At 37.9% G+C, this 20,082-nt stretch overlaps 1 protein-coding gene across 1 annotated transcript in view; it reads left to right on the plus strand.

Annotated features, from left to right (window-relative positions):
• The first annotated feature begins 470 nt into the window (after positions 1–470).
• The window catches only part of LOC149288224 (glypican-5-like), an 80,646-nt gene continuing 61,034 nt past the window's right edge, over positions 471–20,082 (plus strand). The window contains exons 1-3 of the mRNA XM_089491976.1: positions 471–570; positions 8,677–8,838; positions 17,766–18,460. Coding sequence (XP_089348102.1) covers positions 471–570; positions 8,677–8,838; positions 17,766–18,460 — 957 coding nt within the window. The remainder of the gene's footprint in view (positions 571–8,676; positions 8,839–17,765; positions 18,461–20,082) is intronic.

A 20,082-nucleotide genomic window follows, 5' to 3' on the forward strand; every position in this document is an offset into this window, starting at 1 on the left:
GAGAGAGAGAAGCTGACAGACAAACCTATATGGGAGATAGAAGCCAGCAGTGAGGCAATTGTTATTTGCCCCATACATCTGTGACACACAGAGGGAGGTAACAGTGTATAAGGGGAACACACTGCTGTGTCACTGACAGACACCAGGCTGGACAGTTGTGAGTAAGAAGAGATGATCAGAGCTGGACACAGCCTGTAGATTATGAGAAGAGAGAGAAGGGGCTGTCAGGTTGTGTGTTTGCAGAATGCCCTCTCCGTTGTGTAGGGTTGTGGATGTAAAGGTCCTGCTCTCCCCTCTATAGGAAATTCATGTGTTTGTTGGACATGCTGTGTCTAAGTGCCGATAACAAGTGGATATAGATGCACTGTAGAGGGTGACACCTAGGGCAGAGCTCTGCATTTGCCCCTCTGTTTGGTGAGATGCCCCGGTTGTTTTTACCCATCATCTTGGTCCTTCACCTTGTGACACCGATGTTTTCCCTGCGGTCCCCGAGTTGCCATGAGGTCCGTGCCGCTTTCCAGCTGCAGCAGGTCGGGAGAGCACGACTTGTACCGGAGGTACCGCTGGAGGGTGAGTGCAGACTACCCAGATCTGACATGATTTCTGTGCTTAAGTCATCTCTATGGACCTCCTCAAAGAGCCCAAAGTAACAGTGATCGCCCCCTAACACAGCACCTGTATTAAAACATAATAACACTTATTAAATGAACATCTTTTCTGGGAGATAACATACCTGGGAACTCTCAGGGCAGAAATATTAGGGTCTTATAGTCTGCAGCTGACTCACTCATACCCGACATTGATCTGATGATATCGGACTCCTTATTGTATGCGCATGGCTGATATCCCTGTTTGAATCCATGTTACTCAATTAAGTGTATCTTTAAGCCAAAACTTTCATTAGGACATAGTTACTTGGTTAACACACTTGATGAGCCAATACATAGAGTTTTCATGATGGGTCATTAAAGAGTTAATATTTGGGGTCTTGGTTTCAGCTTATTTAGAAAGAGCGCTTACAATTTTGCTTAAAGTTTTACCAGTTTTAGAAACAATCAGGAAAGATGAGCGAGTATGAGCAAGGTGTATTTGTGTTAATAGTTAATACAGACAGTGATCCTGTAATAAGATTACATGTTGTTGCAAAGCAAGCAATTAAGGTTATTGAGATAAGGCTTTAATGCACCAGGCTGTAAGATTATATGTGAACATGCACCATATGTAGGGCATTTTTTTCACATGATCAGTTTGAATACCAAGACTTGCATGTGCAGAGCTAGAGTTCCTCTGGACTGAATGTCACTTTGTATACTGTGTAAACTTTCATATCAGTGGATTGTGTGTATTATTATTTGTACATACTGAGATTACATGTTAACTGGATTTGCACAATGAGATTTGTTTTAAATTGCATGAAATTGTACAGTAGTTATTACATGTGAAAACATTGTATATAGTGATATTAAAGGGTTTATTCACATAACTAGGAAACATATGAAACATATGAAATATATTATTATTATTATTACTACGCACATAGTTTTGAGATTTCTTGAAAGTCATCTCGCTAATATGCATTATGCAGGGTCAGCTGGGCCATTCCTACAGGAAGGCCTTCACCTCACACACACTCGCCTGCAAATGCCCAATCTAATGAGCATACCCCTAAATGTGCATCTGAGGTTATGCTGACACTATTCCTTGATACATTCAGTGCACATTACATGCAGTGTATACATTGAGACAGTTGTAGTTCATTATATACTGTAGATTGATAAAGTGCAATATAGAAAGGTCATATGGTGGCACCGTGAACAGCCTGTGTTGTGACATTGTGTGTCAGCACTGTTTATGGCTATATACTGATATTTCTGACTGCAGAATAAGCAACTCTGTGATGGGGTCTAGTGAAAATGTGTCTTCAATACAAAACATTTTAATGAAAGTTTGTAACTACAATATGAGCATCATCTGTAATGTGAGCTTTTGAGTTGGTACACATCATATGGGCATACATTATGAACAGCCCAACTGAGACCTTTTCTTCTGCGAAAAGTGGTCAGTTGTCCCTACATAATGCAAAGATAAATTGATAAATTCCTCTCACAAAGTTATTTAGTGTGGTCTGTTTATGGGGTGTATTCACTAAACCAGGGGTAGGGTAATCCCCTGACCCCCATATTCATTATAAAATACTAACCCCAGTGTGTTTCACCTATATGAAGGGCTGAGTTGGCTCTGGATAATACAAAGGTAATATGGGGAAATTTCTATAGTCAGTTTATCGTCTAAACCATGCATTATGCAGGTCTAGCTCGGCCCTCCTTGCAAGAAGCTCCACAGTTCCTCATAATGCACAGTAGTGAGTAAAAGCGCTTAAATCACCTGAAATCTCTGTTTTGTGAAACACCCCTACTTAGTGGCATCAGTGTAGAAATCTTTACTCTATAAAATTTGTGAATGTGTTTAGGGGCAGTTCAAGTGTTAGGAGCTCATTTGTAAACTTGGTAACCTTTGTAGCCGAATGCACATGTCCATGATATTAATAAGGGGATATGTGTAAGTTAACAATTATGTATTAGTGCTGTATTTATCTGCATTTAATTTCTCCAATTTAGGGATCAATGATAAAGACTGTAGGTGACATTTATTACAGAAGCACCTGGAAAGATGTGTCAAACTTAGTCGTTGGAACAGCATACTACTGAAAGTATACAAGTTGTACAGTACTGTGAAAATAATTGTGCTTTATAAGCAAATACAATCTGTATCTTCATGTTATGCTTACAATATATAAATAACAAATGCTTTAGGTAGTGACAATAATTGATGATTCAGGTAACTAGTCAAAGATGAGGTGGGAAATATTTCCTGAATACTGTAAATCTTTTGTTTTTGCTGTTACATGAGGACATAGCGATGAGTCTCCATTTGTTCTGTATGTCACAGACTGCCGCCCTGATGTCACTTACTGGCTCCAGACTTATAAATAAATGTGCTGTCACATCCAAAAAAATGTCCCATGTCTCCGACCTTTTGAACTGGAAAGGGCTCAGAAGAAAGTTTAGCAGGACCATATCTACAATAGGAAGTGGCGACTGGCCTCATACACCTTATTGTTAAAGATTAGTTTAGTCAGATATCCTGCAATACATGCATGCTATTAACTGATTATAGCACCAACAAATTACTGCCACTCATTAAATATTTAACTGATAGTAGAATCTGCAACACATATAAGGCATTCTGTATATTATTATTATATACTATTTTGAAAAGCACAAATAACGTTTATCTACAGTAAGTTTGTATTCCATACACCACTCACCATTCTTAACAGTCTGATACCCCAGACAAAGATGTACCATAGAAGCAAAGAATTTGTCAGCAGATAACAATGGCCTTCTGTCTGTCTATTGTTTTTCTGTTCCAAAACCCAAAACTTGGTCCATGGCCTTTTGATAGCCCCATGACTGTCCTCTACTTAACTCTATAACCCCTGTCACTTCTGCTAACCCCTTTCATTTACCACCTTATCATAGAAAAAATTGTGTTGTGCAGAGAAACCTTTTTGGTCTAACTCTGGTATATATTTTGAGAACCTGAGGAGTCTTTCATGCTTTTCAAATTCAATTTATGTTTTTCCTTGTTACGTCTTTGTTCTGGATCCCAAACATGAGAATGCAGTGAGAGTATACAAGAAGTATGATTTCTGCTTACACTTCCTAATTCCGGTGGAGGTGGCCAGAGGAGGAGTTAAAGGAACAATCTAATGTCCCATACAGCCTCACCAGCAAAGAATGCATATTATAGTACTTCTTTACTTTCTGCATAAGCAAAAAAGTAGTCCCTCCTCTGTGGTCGGGGTTCTACGGAAGTTTTGGCGCTAAAAGGATTTTCCGCTAAGGTAGGGGCCACGGGTGCACAGCACTCAGGGGCCCGGTAACCCAGGTAACCCGGGTCATGGAAAGCAGCAGGGAGGTCAATGATCGGTGGTTGCCCCAGGGTCCTGTGGCACTCTAGACACAACTAGACACTTGACTCTAACATACGCACCCAGACACACACACACAAACATACCCAGACACAGGCTAACATACAGACACACTTTCACTAATATACCCAAAGCTACATGTTTACACACTAAGATACTCTGATATACATGCTAACATGTCCAGACACCCATTATAACATACTCAGAAACATGTTAACACACTAAAATACCCAGACAGGCACACACTAACATACATACCCAGGCAGACAGGCACACACTAAGATACATACCCAGACAGACAGGCACACACTAACATACATACCCAGACAGGATGGCACACAGAAACATGCATACCCAGGCAGGCAGGCACACAAATATGCATACCCAGGCAGGCAGTCACATACAAACATGAATAACCAGGCAGGCAGTCACATACAAACATGCATACCCAAGCAGGCACACGCAAACATGCATACCCAAACATGCATACCCAGGCAGATAAAAGCACAGCTGCATGCACATACTGTGAGGCAAATAAGCCTCTGGGAAGGTAAGGAGGTGAGGGAAGGGAGGAAGACAGTGAGATGATAAAGAGTGAGTATGTATGCAAGCATGTATGTTACAGTGAATGTGCATGTGTTAGCATGAGTGCGTATGTGTAAGTGTTAGCATGAGCGGGTATGTGTGTGTTAGCATGAGTATTAGCATGAGTGTGTAAGGACCCAGTAGCAGGTAGTCAAAAAAACAAATGTTAATAATCAGTCCAGAAGGTCACAGGATCACAAAGGGTTAACAAGGGTTGCAGAGGAGCAGGAGATAATCAGGTTAACCAAGTAACAAGCCAAAGAACAATGGCCAGAAGGTCAAGCAGAGTAATGAGCTCTAGCAAGAATAACACATTGGGTGCATTTAAAATTAAGCATACTAGACCAAAACCAGAAAATAAATATTGCATGGATAATATGACCTGTAATAATTCATCAATGATGGGTAATCACTTGGGATTACACATAATGCTGTATTACAGTAGGAAAGCAATAGTATACTTTATCATTAGCGATATATTACTTGGAAGTGGAGCATAGTGTTGTGCCACTGCAAGAGTCAGTGATGTAACTGATATTAAAGTGATGTATCCTTTGGGAATCACATAATGTGATTGATACTGTGTATACAACTATTTGGGGGAGCCTAACAACCCTAAAACAATGCTAATTCCTCCATAGATAACTTTGGTGCCCCCCCCCCAGCACACCTTAGTTGCATGCTTGCAAAGTCATCAAAGACTGGTCCAAGAAACTGTTAGTTGGTAAATACTATTAAGTACAAAAAATGTCAATAAGATGTAATTATAAATAATATGTATAGAAAAACATGTTATTACGTGTATCTGGTTTCCAGATCACTTAGGGAAGTTAGTATAACATTCAAGGAGACACTTAATACCACACCAGTGTAGGATAGAAATGAAATCATGCATTACAACATGCATATCATGTTATCTATTGATATTGTAAAATAGTAGGGTAGCAGTTGTATGCTTTGAGAGTGATACATTTTTAATCGTGTCAGTATCATATTATATAACATATGACTGCAAGTTAAGTTGTTGTTATTGGCCTTGTGGTATCACTTTAAGAAGAAAGGCAAATTGAATCTTCTTAAGACTATAAGTTCTATATGGCTGTGTGTGTCATTTTCATACAATGGGGCAGTAATTATAAAACTGTTGTACCAAGACCTTCTATGGTTGCCCTTTTTTTTTTTTTGAAAATAATTTTATTTTAAATATTGAAAAATACACAATGGTAGGAATTTACAATCACAGGAGGAAAAAAAATGGCTAAAATTGCAAATAACCATTTTCACAATAGTTTTTCCTTTTTTCCTGAACCTGCTGTTTAGCTTTATATAGTTTACATTTTTTTTCTGGAAATAATTCTGTAAAAATGCCAGCTTCCGTGTAAAATAAGAAATAACTACAAAATGTCACACTATTGAATCTGTTATTGTGTGATAAGGAAACATTATCCTCAAATATCAAAGACATTATTATAGCAATTGATTAGGATACTTGAATTATTACTTTGTAATTTCTAGTAGTCCCAATTATTTTAACAGAAATGCCTGTTTTTGCAATTATATCTAGTTGAGGTAATGCTCTGATTAGCCACATCGCCTAATAACCCCCCCCCCATTTTTGTATTTTTACTGGAGCTTGTTATATATGACACAATATAAAAAAGACTAAACAGCCCACGGAGTAAATTGTGTTGACCTGGTAATGATTTAGGGAAAGATTACATAAGAACTGTTAAGGATCTCAATCTTTAAACAAAATTCGGAAGATTACAAGTTTATTGCTAAATGACGTTCGACTTAGTTTATTCCATTCTGTTGAATATACAAACCGAGAGGAATTCATACTCTGATGCTAAATATCACTTATGTAACTTTTGGTTGAATGTCAAGAGTGCTTTTTGGAAAAATTTAAATAAACCATTGCAGTGAAAAACATCTTGAACTCTTAAATTGTGCATTTTATTCCTGGCCCTTTCAACTACTATTGTTGATTTCTATTATTCCTGGCTCCAACTGATAAACAATCTTTTCCGAGTATGAGAACATGGGTGGTTTTAGTAAAGCGCAGTGTTCTGTGGCTGTTATGCCTTGGGCTAACTCAAATAGTTCAAGAACTACTGTCAGCAGTATTTAGCATAACAAACATATTAAATAAAATTTGCTCTTATGAATCATTTTACCAGTTATTATCGATATTTTTGAGACCAGCGGCAGCATGCGGCAGGGCCCACATTATCTAATCTATTTCCCGTTTTGAAATTCTCTCCCTTCTTCTCACCTACCCGAGCTGCATCAAAAATTAACTATTATCAGTAACTTAACAATAGGTAAGAAATAACATTTTTGGGAGGAATAGGCATGTAGAAGCGGAAAAAAGAAAGCTAAGATGATGTTTAATATGTAAACACTAATACATAACTTTATTTACAGTATGGTACTGTATTGCACCCGACACATAAAACATATTGTGGCATGCTTTCTGGTAAGTAATTCATGACTTTGATCATCCATTGGCTCATAAAAAGCTCTACCGTTAACAGCTATTTAGAGTGAAGTTCTGTGAAGTGTGGTCATATTTTGACACCTCTGAGTTGTTTCAGTTGAGAATGTTTCCGTCATTATAGTGCAGATCTGTAGTATTACTTTATAGAAGCTCATACAGACATATATATAACAACAATGTAATTGCAGTAAACAATATTAAGGCATAAATTAGGTATGATTGTCAGTAGGGAAATACCGAAGAGCTAATTTCAGCCAGGAATTGTAAGCTTGTAATTCCATGTGTCTGTCTCTTAGCTCAGCCTTGTCATATAGACAGTTATAGATCTGCTGCAACCTTTACTTGAAATAAGGTATGGATGAAAGCTCGATTTCTCTGCCGACTGTCATCTTAGTCTGTCCAACTGATTGATAGAGCCGACTTTGAGATCATTGAATGGGGCTGGTGGTGAATTTTAACCTGGTCACTACACAGCTCAGAATAAACCTTAGTTATCTGATCTATATGACACAATGCTCCGTTTACAAAGTAAATTAAAGGTGGAATTGTGCCAGCCACGTTTGCAGGCATTAGTTACAGAGGGAAGGGGTAATAGGTTGGAGACACTGCTGATCATTCTTGGAAATTGGGTTTATATATATATATATATATATATATATATATATATATATACACACATATACATGGACACGGCCATATTTAACAGAAGTGAACATTGTACAATTTCAATCCCTCTTTATCAGTCCCTCCATTTTAACAATGTAGAAAAAATCTTTGATCTTATCTTATCAATTTTCCCTTTCCTCTAAGGTGTAAGGTAGTCCTTATTAGTTGTGTCTGGCACAGTGTTAATTAGAAGTCTTTAGTTAAATTCATAATTTTTATTGGGCCTGTGAAAATTAAGATCATTAATAACCATTAGGTTAAGTAACCTTTGGGAACTCACAGAGACCTTTTGGGGGTCTCTTTTTCCGATCATTGTAACTTATCACCTCACTCACCATTGATAGAGCTTTGCTTCAGAAGAACATTTCGTATTGTGCAGAGGAGAAAGACACAACCAGTACTGGTGTAGTGAATAATGATGTAATTAATTTTGTGTAATCAATGCCATTTTTTGAGGTTCTTTATTTGTTGAATTTGCAGCGTTAGCAGCCATTGAGATTAAATAATAATAAAAGCTGACTGTTCCAATATACTGTAATAGTTTCTTTCATAGTGTTTGGTCTGAAAAAATAATCAGATTAAGACTAAAACGCTACAGAACCTAGAAAGCACAAGAATAAACAGTGGTATGCTTTCCAGCTGCTCTATGCTGCCCTCCAGTGTTTATATATATATATATATAATATATATCTATATCTATATCCAGCGATATATATATTAATGCTAAAACTTTACTGTATTTTAAATTTGGCTAACACATCAATATCCAGGCTAATGAACAGTAAGATGGGCTCATGATCTTTATATTATAATAACATCACTTTCAGAATGTGCACATATTTTGAGATGTCCAGTAGTCTTTTTATAATATTTATAAATTGTATGAATTCACATTTTTAACTTCCAGCTTGGTCACTTTTCTTTGTAATAGAGTCTGACCTCCAGATCTGCCAGAACAAGGCTTCTACCTGCTGCACCCGGAAGATGGAGGAAAGCTACCAGGCCGCGGTGAAGAGAGAGCTGACCCATAACATCCAGGCTCTGAACTTTGAGCTGAAGTACATGATAGTTGCACACATGTCTGCTTTCCAAGGTGAGGGCTCAGTAAATGACCATACTGAAGGGTATAGAAGTCTGCAGTAAATATTCATTTCATTTTAATATAGGTTTGTTTAAACAGACTGTTATCAAATGTTTCCATTTGGTTGTTTTCCTGAACTTTATAGCATCTATGATATAATAAAGTAGTCTGATGCAGCTCAAAATGCCTTATTTAACCTTATAGTTAAACATGAGAGAGAACATTTGTAAGGATGTCTGATTAGACAGGCTTATCCAGCAATGGTCAACACCTTGCTTCAAGGGTGTCTGCAAAAGAATAACTAAAACCTTCACTGTAAGAGCACTGCAGAGCAGAGATTAACACTTCAATGCCAGACAGGACTGCAGAGCAGAGATTAACACTTCACTGCCAGACAGGACTGCACAGCAGAGATTAACACTTCACTGCCAAACAGGACTGCAGAGCAGAGATTCACACTTCACTGCCAGGCAGGACTGCAAAGCAGAGATTAACACTTCACTGCCAAACAGGACTGCAGAGCAGAGATTAAAACTTCACTGCCAAACAGGACTGTAGAGCAGGGATTAACACTTCACTGCCAAACAGGACTGCAGAGCAGAGATTAACGCTTCACTGCCAGGCAGGACTGCAGAGCAGAGATTAACACTTCACTGCCAGGCAGGACTGTAGAGCAGAGATTAACACTTCACTGCCAGGCAGGACTGCAGAGCAGAGATTAACAATTCACTGCCAGACAGGACTGCAGAGCAGGGATTAACACTTCACTGCCAGACAGGACTGCAGAGCAGGGATTAACACTTCACTGCCAGACAGGGCTGCAAAGCAGAGATTAACACTTCACTGCCAGACACAACCGCAGAGTAGTCTGCAGTCTCCCTCCCAGACAAATCAAGGAGAATATCCACACAGGAAAGAGATACATTTTTGTGCTTTCTTCTGATGTCACACAATCCCATCTCCTCTACAGTGAGTGCATAGGAGGTCTAAGAAACCCAGAAATCAGTCAGCCTGGTTACAACTCAAAATCTAGGGTGGCAAGAAATTAAAAATTTTGTGTACTTCCATTCATACCATGCTGGTATTTCCCCTACAAATTGAAATTATTCACTGAAATTAAGTAAAGCCTTGCAGTTTATATAACTAAGCAATGTCTCTTACCATTTTTGGTTGAGGTTACTTGGAACTACTGTCTGCTTTTACTATACAAAATATTGCCATGTAGCTTTGAAAACAAGTTTTGTGAAGCAGGAAAATCTAGAGGCAGGAAAATAAAACATTCCGTCCCATGGAAAAGTGTTTCCACATGCAATTTCTGTCGCTAGTTGCTTCATGTGCGCCATGACATCTATGTCATATCACACATGATATTTCAGAGAATAATAAATCGAGCCTTTGCATGTGCCCTAATGTCAGTGAGCACAAATTCATAGTTTGTGACCTACAGATGTCAGCATTACAGTGGCATGAGATTTATATTCTCGTTAACTCCATAAGAAAAAAGTCATGATTTTTGCCCAGCTCTATAACATACTGTAACATATAAAGCCCATGACACAATTGCCCCTCCTGTTTGGGCAACACTTTAACAGTCCAACTAAACTTTGAGTATATTATTTAGTGTGGGACCTTTTGCTCCTGTTTGTACACACAAGAGTTCACCTGAAATATAGGTATGTACTCACCATCACACCTAAAATTTAACATCCTACTCTTTGGTTATTATATATATATATAAATGCCATTCTTTACATACAGTTCACTGTGCTTAATAAACACATGCAGTGGTGTTTACAGTTTACATGTAAACCTGTAATTCAAATCAACATTCCTTGTGACAGCCATTTTTTTACTAGCTGCTAGAAGGTTTTCATTATATGTTTCCATCTCTCTTCTTTCTCATTATATATTAGCCCGGCCAGAGCTGTAATATTGGACAACAGAGATCAGACTGAGTTAATTTTCCATTCAATATACCATTGACATAAATGAATACTTTTTATTATGGGAATATTCAAGCTGACCCCCAAATAGTGTTAATGATAGACAAATATTTAATACCGTATTTGCTCGATTATAAGACGACCCTGATTATAAGACGACCCCCCAAAATCTGAATATTAACTTAGGAAAAAAAGAAAAAGCCTGAATATAAGACGACCCTAAAGGAAAAAAGTTTTACCAGTAAATGCTAATTCATGTAAACTATTTTTTTAAATAAAAGCTATGATTGAGAAAAATATTTTTTTTTGTTTTTATTTCCTTGTATTTTCCAACCTGTCCCCCAGTTACGCACATCTGCCCCCAGGCTTGCCACACCAATATGGCACTGTGGCCCATGATATGCCTTGTAACCCCCTATATGCCACTGTGCCCCATGGTATGCCTTTTGACCCCCTATGTGCCACTCTGCCTCCAGAAATGCCTTATACCCCTATATGCCACTCTGGCATTTAGGGGGTTAAAAGGCATATTATGGGGCAGAGTGGCATATAGGGAGGTATAAGGCATTTCAGGAGGCAGAGTGCTCTATTAAATGCCCCCTTAACGCCACTCTGCCTCCTGAAATGCCTTATACCTCCCTATATGCCACTCTGCCCCATAATATGCCTTTTAACCCCCTAAGTGCCAGAGTGGCATATAGGGGTATAAGGCATTCCAGAAATGCCCTATGTCCCCATTTAACACACACGCGCGCACACACACACACACTTACCGGTGCTTTCTAATTTCCTGCTGTATTGCCGGGGCAGCGGGTTGACGTCTCCTTCCGCTGCAGCCAGAAGGAGGTGGCTGTTGTAAGGGTATGGTTGGAGATATTTATATACCCTGCAACATCCATAAGCCAGTCCGGTATAATGCATATCAGCCATTCTGTTTTTAGGGTAACGATAGGATATAACTCCAATGACTCTCTGCAAGTATTGTGCACTTATCTACTTTGGTCCATGTTATTTTCTTAAACTACCTACTTTGCTTTGTTCTTTATTCCCGATTCTTCAAGAACATTGTAATATTTCTACCAGAATTCTCTTTATGCCTTGCTTTAGTGAATGTTTAGAGGTCTATCATATTGTGAATATTGTAAACTGACAAGAGCAGTGCCCTCTACTCCTTCTGTACTAGTATTTCTTATTTTTATTTATATTATTTTTAATTTTAATGCGCTTGTTAAAGAACAATTTACGTCCCACAATTGTATTTTTGTGCATGTCGGAGACTATTTTAATTTAATTTAATGCATTTTACAGAATGCAAATTAGTGAACTATCTAGTTATTGGAGTCTGAAAATGAGACTTTCTCCACATGCACACAGGGAGGTTTGTTAGACCCCTGGAAATCTCACATGAGGTAAGCTAGAGCGGGCTGGCGTTGAGTGGCCACTCATGCACACTAATGCACAGGAGACACTCTTCTTGGCCGAATACATCAACTGCAATGCAGACAGCTGCGGTAGAACTGCAGTGAAAAAACATAGATGTGATTCTAATAAATCCCTCAATACATTTACAAGGGACAAAAAAATTAATTTAAAGGTGACCCTGAGCTGTCATATGCATTAAAGGGTATTTCTTTAAACATAAGCATTGCGTGTCTACCTAACTGACTGGTTCAGAACATTGGCTTTTGGTCAACTCATCTATAATATGTACAGTACATATTATATGAGAAGTTTCTTAAATCATTTTAAGTCTGTTAAGTGTTAATTATTATTTTTTCAATTGAGCTCAAGTGTAACGATCATATATATATAAGATCTCTTATTCTGGATATTCTAAAATTATTAGATTCCCCCTCCAATTATTTAGAATTGCATGATTACTGATTTTTAAACAGCACTGTGTATAGTATATACTACAAATTTGCATACTGAGCTAAAAGTAAGGTGTAGTCACAATATGTTTGATATATTTTTATTTCCCTTTTTCCATGTAATTTTGGAGGTTCTTATGTATTGATATGTTATATATAGATGTCCAGGACCTTTTTAATTGCCTCAGACCGGGATTCTTTAATATTATAGTTTTCTCTGGTGTCCTAAATATGGCCAATTGCAAACAAAAGTGCTTTGTTTCTTTGCTGAATAGCTACAAGAAATGAAGCAGAAACTGAAGATGACTTTGTGGAGGCCAGGAACGTCATCCAATTAATGCAGCTTAATTGTGTCTTCGCTTTGACAGTCTTTGAAGACGTGCATTTGATTAAGGGCTGCTTGCCGCTGTCTGATCATGTCTGGGATTTTCCCCTGTTAAAACATTGCTTTCTCTGAATCAGCAGATGTTTGATCCCAAAGGGTCAGATCAGGGATTTGGTTTCAGAAACATGTAACTAGTTTCTAATTTCAACCGGCGGAGTGCTTTTTTTGGTAGACTTGCCAACAATTTCCTTGTTTAAGTGAGAAACTGCTGACAGCCCTCAGTGGAGCTCATTGTTAGAGGGGTGAGGTTTCAGAATCCATAATCATTACAAGATGTTGCAGGGAATTCAGCCAACGCCAAGATTCCAGCATAGCTAAGCCATCACTACAAACCCTGGAAAAGCTATTAAAGCAACTATTTGGAAAATCCATTTTTTATTATATAAGACAACATAATATGTTTTTATTAAACCGTTAATCAGAATTCATTCCCAAGCAAAAGCTGCTGTGCTCCCATATTATGCCAGCACTACTGTATTGGGCAGCAGGTGGCTCACTCAGAAGCTTTGGAGCAGAATTAGCAGACACTTATCTGTATGTGCATAGAGGAATAAGTGTGGGGCCACAGAAGTAAACAGTCTTATCGCACAAGGGCCCTTTTACTAGTTCTTTGTTTTCTAACATATGCACATATTTGATTCACATTAAAAACATGGCTCAAGAGTTCAGGGTCTCCGCATTTGTAGGTAAACTCTGGCACTGTTCACACTTCACCCTCTATTGAAGTTCCCTACAGACACTTTTGAGCCACTTTGAGTCTGTTTGTAAAAACACACTTTCCATATCTACAGGTTTGTACCATATGATTGCATACATTACTTTTTATTCATCCTGTTACTACCAGCTATTTGAATGTCTTCTGGTTTTCCATGAGGGCCAGGCTGGTGATTTAAATCAGCCTAGCCAGTATGTGCGGCTATTTATATCCAGCCTCTATAAAAGAATAGATCTGCAGGGTGAATGGTAGTAAAGGCCAGTGACCCATGAAAACTGCAAGAGCCCAAGAGGCATTTGTCCAATTTGCAAGATGGCCAGTCCATCCTCTTACAGTCATGGAAGGTTCTGGAATAAAGCATTTTACGTGATAAGCCTTTGCAGCACTAATTTTGTGGAATCTGCCACATTCCAGTAACACAGGACAACTCTGGTTCTCCTCTTGTTGTGGCTGTTCCTCTGGGTTCAATATTTTATAACTACGTGGAATGCAGTAAGCAATAGTAACATAGTAATTTAGGTTAAAAAAGAAAACAATCAAGTCCATTAAATTTAGAAAAAAAATGAAAAAGCAGACATTTTACATTGAAGCAATTTCCAATTGTGCCTCAAAAGGGGAGCAAGTTGCTTCCTGACTCAAATTGTCGATTTGGTTTCTCACTGGATCAACAAGCTATAATTAATGCCTTTAATAGCATATTCCTGTATATTCGACTTTGCTAAAATAAAAACATGAAGCCCAATTCAGTTAAATTTAATAGTACAACATCTGTAGGTAGTGATGTGAGCACCTTTATTGTTCTTATTGTAAAGAACCATTTATACTGACACAGGGGTAAACTCTGTTCCTCAGGTATCAGTGGATGAACTCTTATTCTCTGTGCAGCCCTTTTTGGTAAAAAAAAAAGTTTTGGAAATGAACCATATTTTATTAATTTTTCTAGCCTGTATCTGCACTCAAGTTCCATACTGTAATTTTTAAGAGCAGGTACCGAGAAAGGCATTACATACTCAAAGTAAGGGCTTACAATTCCTTTTTAGAGGCCAATATTATTAGAGACATAACAATATCTCACTGGCCCTTGCAATCTCTGAGTGATTTAGAAACACTGTTGCTAATTTTTGTCTATAAATTTTCTCAACGGCTTCTTGTTTAATGTTTTCACTAATGTAACCTGATTTGGAATATATTTTGCACATTTATATTATTTTCAAAAATGCATAACATTGCATTCTTCAAGATTATTTCCCGTCCCCACATTTGGAAAAATCCTTATTGCAGTAGAATATCATGCCATTCAAGTTTTGTCATCTGGCAAGCATTTATTAGTAGAACACAATTAAGTTAGCCTGGTGTGACCAGTCCTTCACAAATAAGGGTTGACCCAGACTATTGATGTTTAAAATTTTGAATATCTTCTTAAATATAGGTACTACTTTGGCTTTATGCCACCAGGCCAGTCAAGAGAAATAATAGCTATTATCTTATTTCTATGCTTAGTGTCTTATGGACTGGTGGATGTATACCATATAGACTTGGGACTTTATCTGCTTTAGTTTAACTCTGAAAGAACTCTGGTTATCAGCTAAATTAAAACAACTTGTCTGTATAGTACCAACCAATGATCAATTGATCTGAGTGAACAATCCAATCCAATGACTGTAATCTGTAATTGGTCTGTCTTATATTTGCTGACCGAAGGCCAACTGTAATTGGCTTGTGCAATTATTATTGATAAATGGACTTTAGAAATTTGGCTGTTTAGTATCATTCCCATAAATTATAAACCATTCTGAGGATAACTGGCCAGTGGACTTACATCATCATGAATGATTAGCTTTTATTTATCTTAAAAAGACTGATCATTGAACATGTACATTTGGCCTGAAGGATACTATTTAAAAATACAGTATAATGTCCCATACAGCCCCACTAATAAAGATAAAGCACACCACCCTGTCTACTGTCTGTATTTCCCACCGGTGTTGGCTGCTTGAAGTCAATTTGAGCACTTTTGTTGCAGAATGCACCTCCAGTAAACCAAGAGGCGTCTAAACATTGCATATGCTTATAAAGGGATTCTGGAAAAAACTTAACTCAGTAAAGAAAATGATTCTGTTAATGAATAAAGTCCATATTTCATAACCACATGTATGGTCAGTTTGTTACAATTCAGAGTTGGTGGTAAATATTGTTCAGCTATGCTAATATATAGCTCTTAGAAGCTCATTATTGTGAATGACATGTATAATAGAGAAGGCAAGAAATGGAGACACATTCTAACATCCATGCAAATAGTTTGACTCATAGTCTAACTATGAATTTCCACAAAAAGAACTGGTCCTAGGGTTTTCAGAGTTTTATGTGATTCTTTTTTTCTGACACCCCTTTATGCATGCATTTTCTAAGTTGTCCATATAGAAGGTGAGTAAATCATCCTACACACATATTGTGATTTTAGCTCCCCTTGTATAATACACTTTACTTTGAACCACTCTTTTTTTTATATAATATAGGTTTTGAGAACAACTTCTTTACTTCTGTGTCATGTAGTTGCTCTTGAGTTTAGAAGACCATGGACAACAATGCAGAGCTAAGCTTTCTGGTATTAGCAGAACATTCTCTCTATGGTGCCTACTCCCTCTGTGTTAATAAGAAGCAACTTTTTGTTCAGAAAATGTTTTGCTTTTAAAGACCAAGTCTTGTCAGGTAGCGAGTTCTCAGTATTCAGTTTTAGATGTGACAAATCATTAGTTACCAGGTGCATGTGCAGCTTTTTCTGGTTTCCGGGAGAATCTGTAAATTTTAATGTTTGGATATAAATGTGCTTCCCTAGGTCATCTTGTTTAGCAGACCATGCCAAGATTATTGATGCTAACATTTTAAAATGACATTTGGCAAAATATTAGAAAGTAATGTAATTTAAATGTGAGTAGTAGGTCAGACATTTATGTGATTGTAGGACCAGCTTTTATATAATGTATAGGCCCACAGGAATTCTTAAAGTATCTCTCAGTGATTTTCTACAGAAAGCTCATATAGCACATGGAGATCAGACATCTGTTCTTCACTATGGGTTTCCCCTGGACACAAGCTGTTTGTATCATAGACAACAGAGAGTTTAGAAGTAGACATTTTTATGAGCAGAACAGAATTCAAAAGAGAGGAAGTGTATGTGAAATGTTTTTAACAGAATATTTAATAGCTGAAGGGCCTGAATTCAGCCTTATCTTGAAGTAGCTAATGTAAGCTAAACCAACTTTCGGGCACAAACAAAAAGCCCATGAGCTGAAGCCACTGGAGATTGTGTGATCCAATAAGGGGATCCAACCAGTCAGGGCACCAGTATATCTTTTGAGAAGGACCCTTAGAGGCCACCTATATCAGTGGTCAGTCTTCCTTTGGGGTTACACAAATGCCACTAAAGGGGAAAAGATAAAAGATGTAAGGGCTATCATTACTTAATTACCTAACTCTGCGAGCCTGAATGAGAAAAAGTATGGATGTATTATATCCCTTTTACCTAACTTGAGGGATATTATTTTAAAAGTACACGAGAGACTGAAAAAACAACACAAACGAGAAGACACCATGTAATTTTCCAAAATGTAAAATGCAATTGGTATTCTTTCCATCTACACCCCAGGCTGGTAGTTCCCAGCATGATCTCCCCCACAGTTTCCTATGCACAGTTTCATCATCATGAGAAACTTTATCCTCAGCAGAACAACCAGGATCCACAACTGTTTGACCAAAGGAATTTACAAATACACAATGGCTACAGTATTTTTATAGTATTTAAGATATTTTTCCAGGTAGTAGATAAGGTAAGTCCTTACCTTATTGCATGCATCCTGAATATACTAAACCAGTTACACGTTTAAAATGTGGTTTGCTCACAATGATGTAAAACTCCCTTGACATCCAATTCAATGATACCCACAGAGCTATATGTCCTATGGAAAAATGTTCATTGATCTTCCTTGTTGTTATCATATAACTTTATTTCCATTTCTTTTTCTCAGAGACATTCACCTTTCTAATTGACAGTGCCACAAACCATACCATGTCTTTGTTTGGCACCACTTACCGGACATTGGCACAGGACGTGCAGGATCCAGTGAGAGAGCTATTTACAGACATCTCTCTCAATATCCTGGGTGAGGAGATGCCAGTGGACAATGCTGTTTCACGATTTTTTGATGCACTTTTTCCGTTGGTCTATAATCACCTTTTAAATCCTGGGAAAGGTACTTTGTCAGAAGAATATTTGGAGTGCCTCCGCCTGACGCGACAGGACATTAATCCATTTGGACCCAGCTTCCAGGAGATGGTGACAGTATTGTCCAAATCCCTCTGGGCCAGCAGAAAGATGAAGCAATCACTAAGCATGGCAGTTCACATAATAAATAGCACGGAACATGCTGGGATGACAAGGGAGTGCACCCGTGCCCTGGTGAGGATGCAGTACTGTCCTCACTGTCAAGGCCTTACTCTTATCCGCCCTTGTGTGGGTTACTGTCTCAATGTTATGAGGGGATGTCTTGCAAGCTTTGCAGAACTTGATGCCCCTTGGAGGGACTTCATAGCTTTGCTGGAGCACCTGGCTGGACAAATGTCTGGATCACATGACCTGGAGTTGGCACTTTTGGGGATTAGGGACATGATCAAAGTATCCATTGAGTATGCAGAGACACAAAGTCACAATCTTACATCTATGGTAAGTTAGCTTTTCATTTTGAATAGATTGGTACACTCTTTTAACCGCTATTGTAACTTTATAATATATTCCTGTAATCTGGGTGACAGAGCAGTGCATTTCCTGTAGCATTCCATTTAGATTTAGTATCTAGTGGCAGAGTAAGAATGGGAAGAGCCTGGAGCAAAGTGCATATATATACAGTAACAGTAAAATGATGGTCAAAAAGTACACCAAAAGGCCTAATCATATTCACATCTATGAAGGGCCTTACTAAACCAGACTTTGCAAGATAATTGAATATTTTGGCTCCTGGATACGACCATTTCTCCTGCAACAATGACAAAGCCAGACCTGCATAATGCATAGTTAATGTTGGTTGAGTGCTTAAAATGTATCTTAGCCATTCTTGCAGGAGAAGCTCAGTGCATAATGAATTTAGTAAATACACTGGACTGGGACAACATGCAATTGTTTAATCAGGTTAAACTGCTCTGTATTCACACATTCAAATCTGATCCTACAACAAATTAACAGTTAATAAGTCGATTGAAAGACCTAATCATATTCAATTTTCATGAAAAGCTTTCATGTTTATTTAGGCTCTGTGGGGCAGGTTATCTATTATAGCTTATATACCTTAATTATGATCTGTGAAAACCCAAGCTAAACTCAGCAATTTTGATGTTTTTAAGGAAGGTAAGCTTGCTTGTTGGTGCCAACTCATTTCTCAAAATGTGAAAGAACTGCTGGTTTTAGCTCTCAACTTCTTGAGTAATCCCTCTATTGTTCACGAACAGGTGTGTGCAGATAATTCAAACCCTGGAAATGCAGTTAGCAATTCATGTCAAAAGTGTTGTGGTATTTTTTTGTGTGTTAAAACTTCTGAGTTAGTACCCTGCAGTTTTGATGCAGAACAGTGTAACCTTTGATTATAGGAGCAGCTGTGCATATCTTGTCTCAGGATTACACAAACAGAAGTCCCTTATTTGGATAAGGGTGGCAACATCTCTGGGTTGAAGAACCCTACATCACAGTTAATAATTTACTTGGCAGTCAAGACTTCCTTTGAGGAATGAATGGATTAATATTGTTAGAGGTACAGGGGGTGTCTCTTATAATGAATAAGGGCGACATTCAAATATACCAGTTCCGGCTTGTGACTTATATTACTCCCTCCCACTTTTGTTTGCGATTGTTTCCACATATGTGGCATCTACTCCCCCCCCCCAAAAAAAAAAAATGTTGGGCTAAGCTGATGATCTGCTACCATGGATTCAATAGAACTCATGAAAAGGGGAGTCTGGAAATTACAGGAAAAAATTTAATTGTTCACCATAATCTTAAAGCTAGTACCAAGCAGTGATAATGTCCCTCTAACACAAAGACTCTATAGGACCTTACTACTAGGTACTAATACAATTTTAATTTTCTTGCTTGACTACTTTTCTAGACACAGTATGATGAAGGTCTTATGTTGGGGGACCTTTTGAGTCAATTTGGAGAGATAATTTAAAAATATTAGTAGTGTGATAAGAAAACTAGGGTATATGGTGGTTTGTCACAATGCAGCCTGGGATTTTTTTTATAAATTTTCCTTAGTAACTATGCTACGAAATTGGATATCAGTTTATTGTCATTGT

The sequence above is a fragment of the Sceloporus occidentalis genome, unplaced genomic scaffold, assembly GCF_023333645.1.
Source record: "Sceloporus occidentalis isolate IW3139 unplaced genomic scaffold, rSceOcc1.0.p SCAF_53, whole genome shotgun sequence".
Classification (NCBI taxonomy): domain Eukaryota; kingdom Metazoa; phylum Chordata; class Lepidosauria; order Squamata; family Phrynosomatidae; genus Sceloporus; species Sceloporus occidentalis.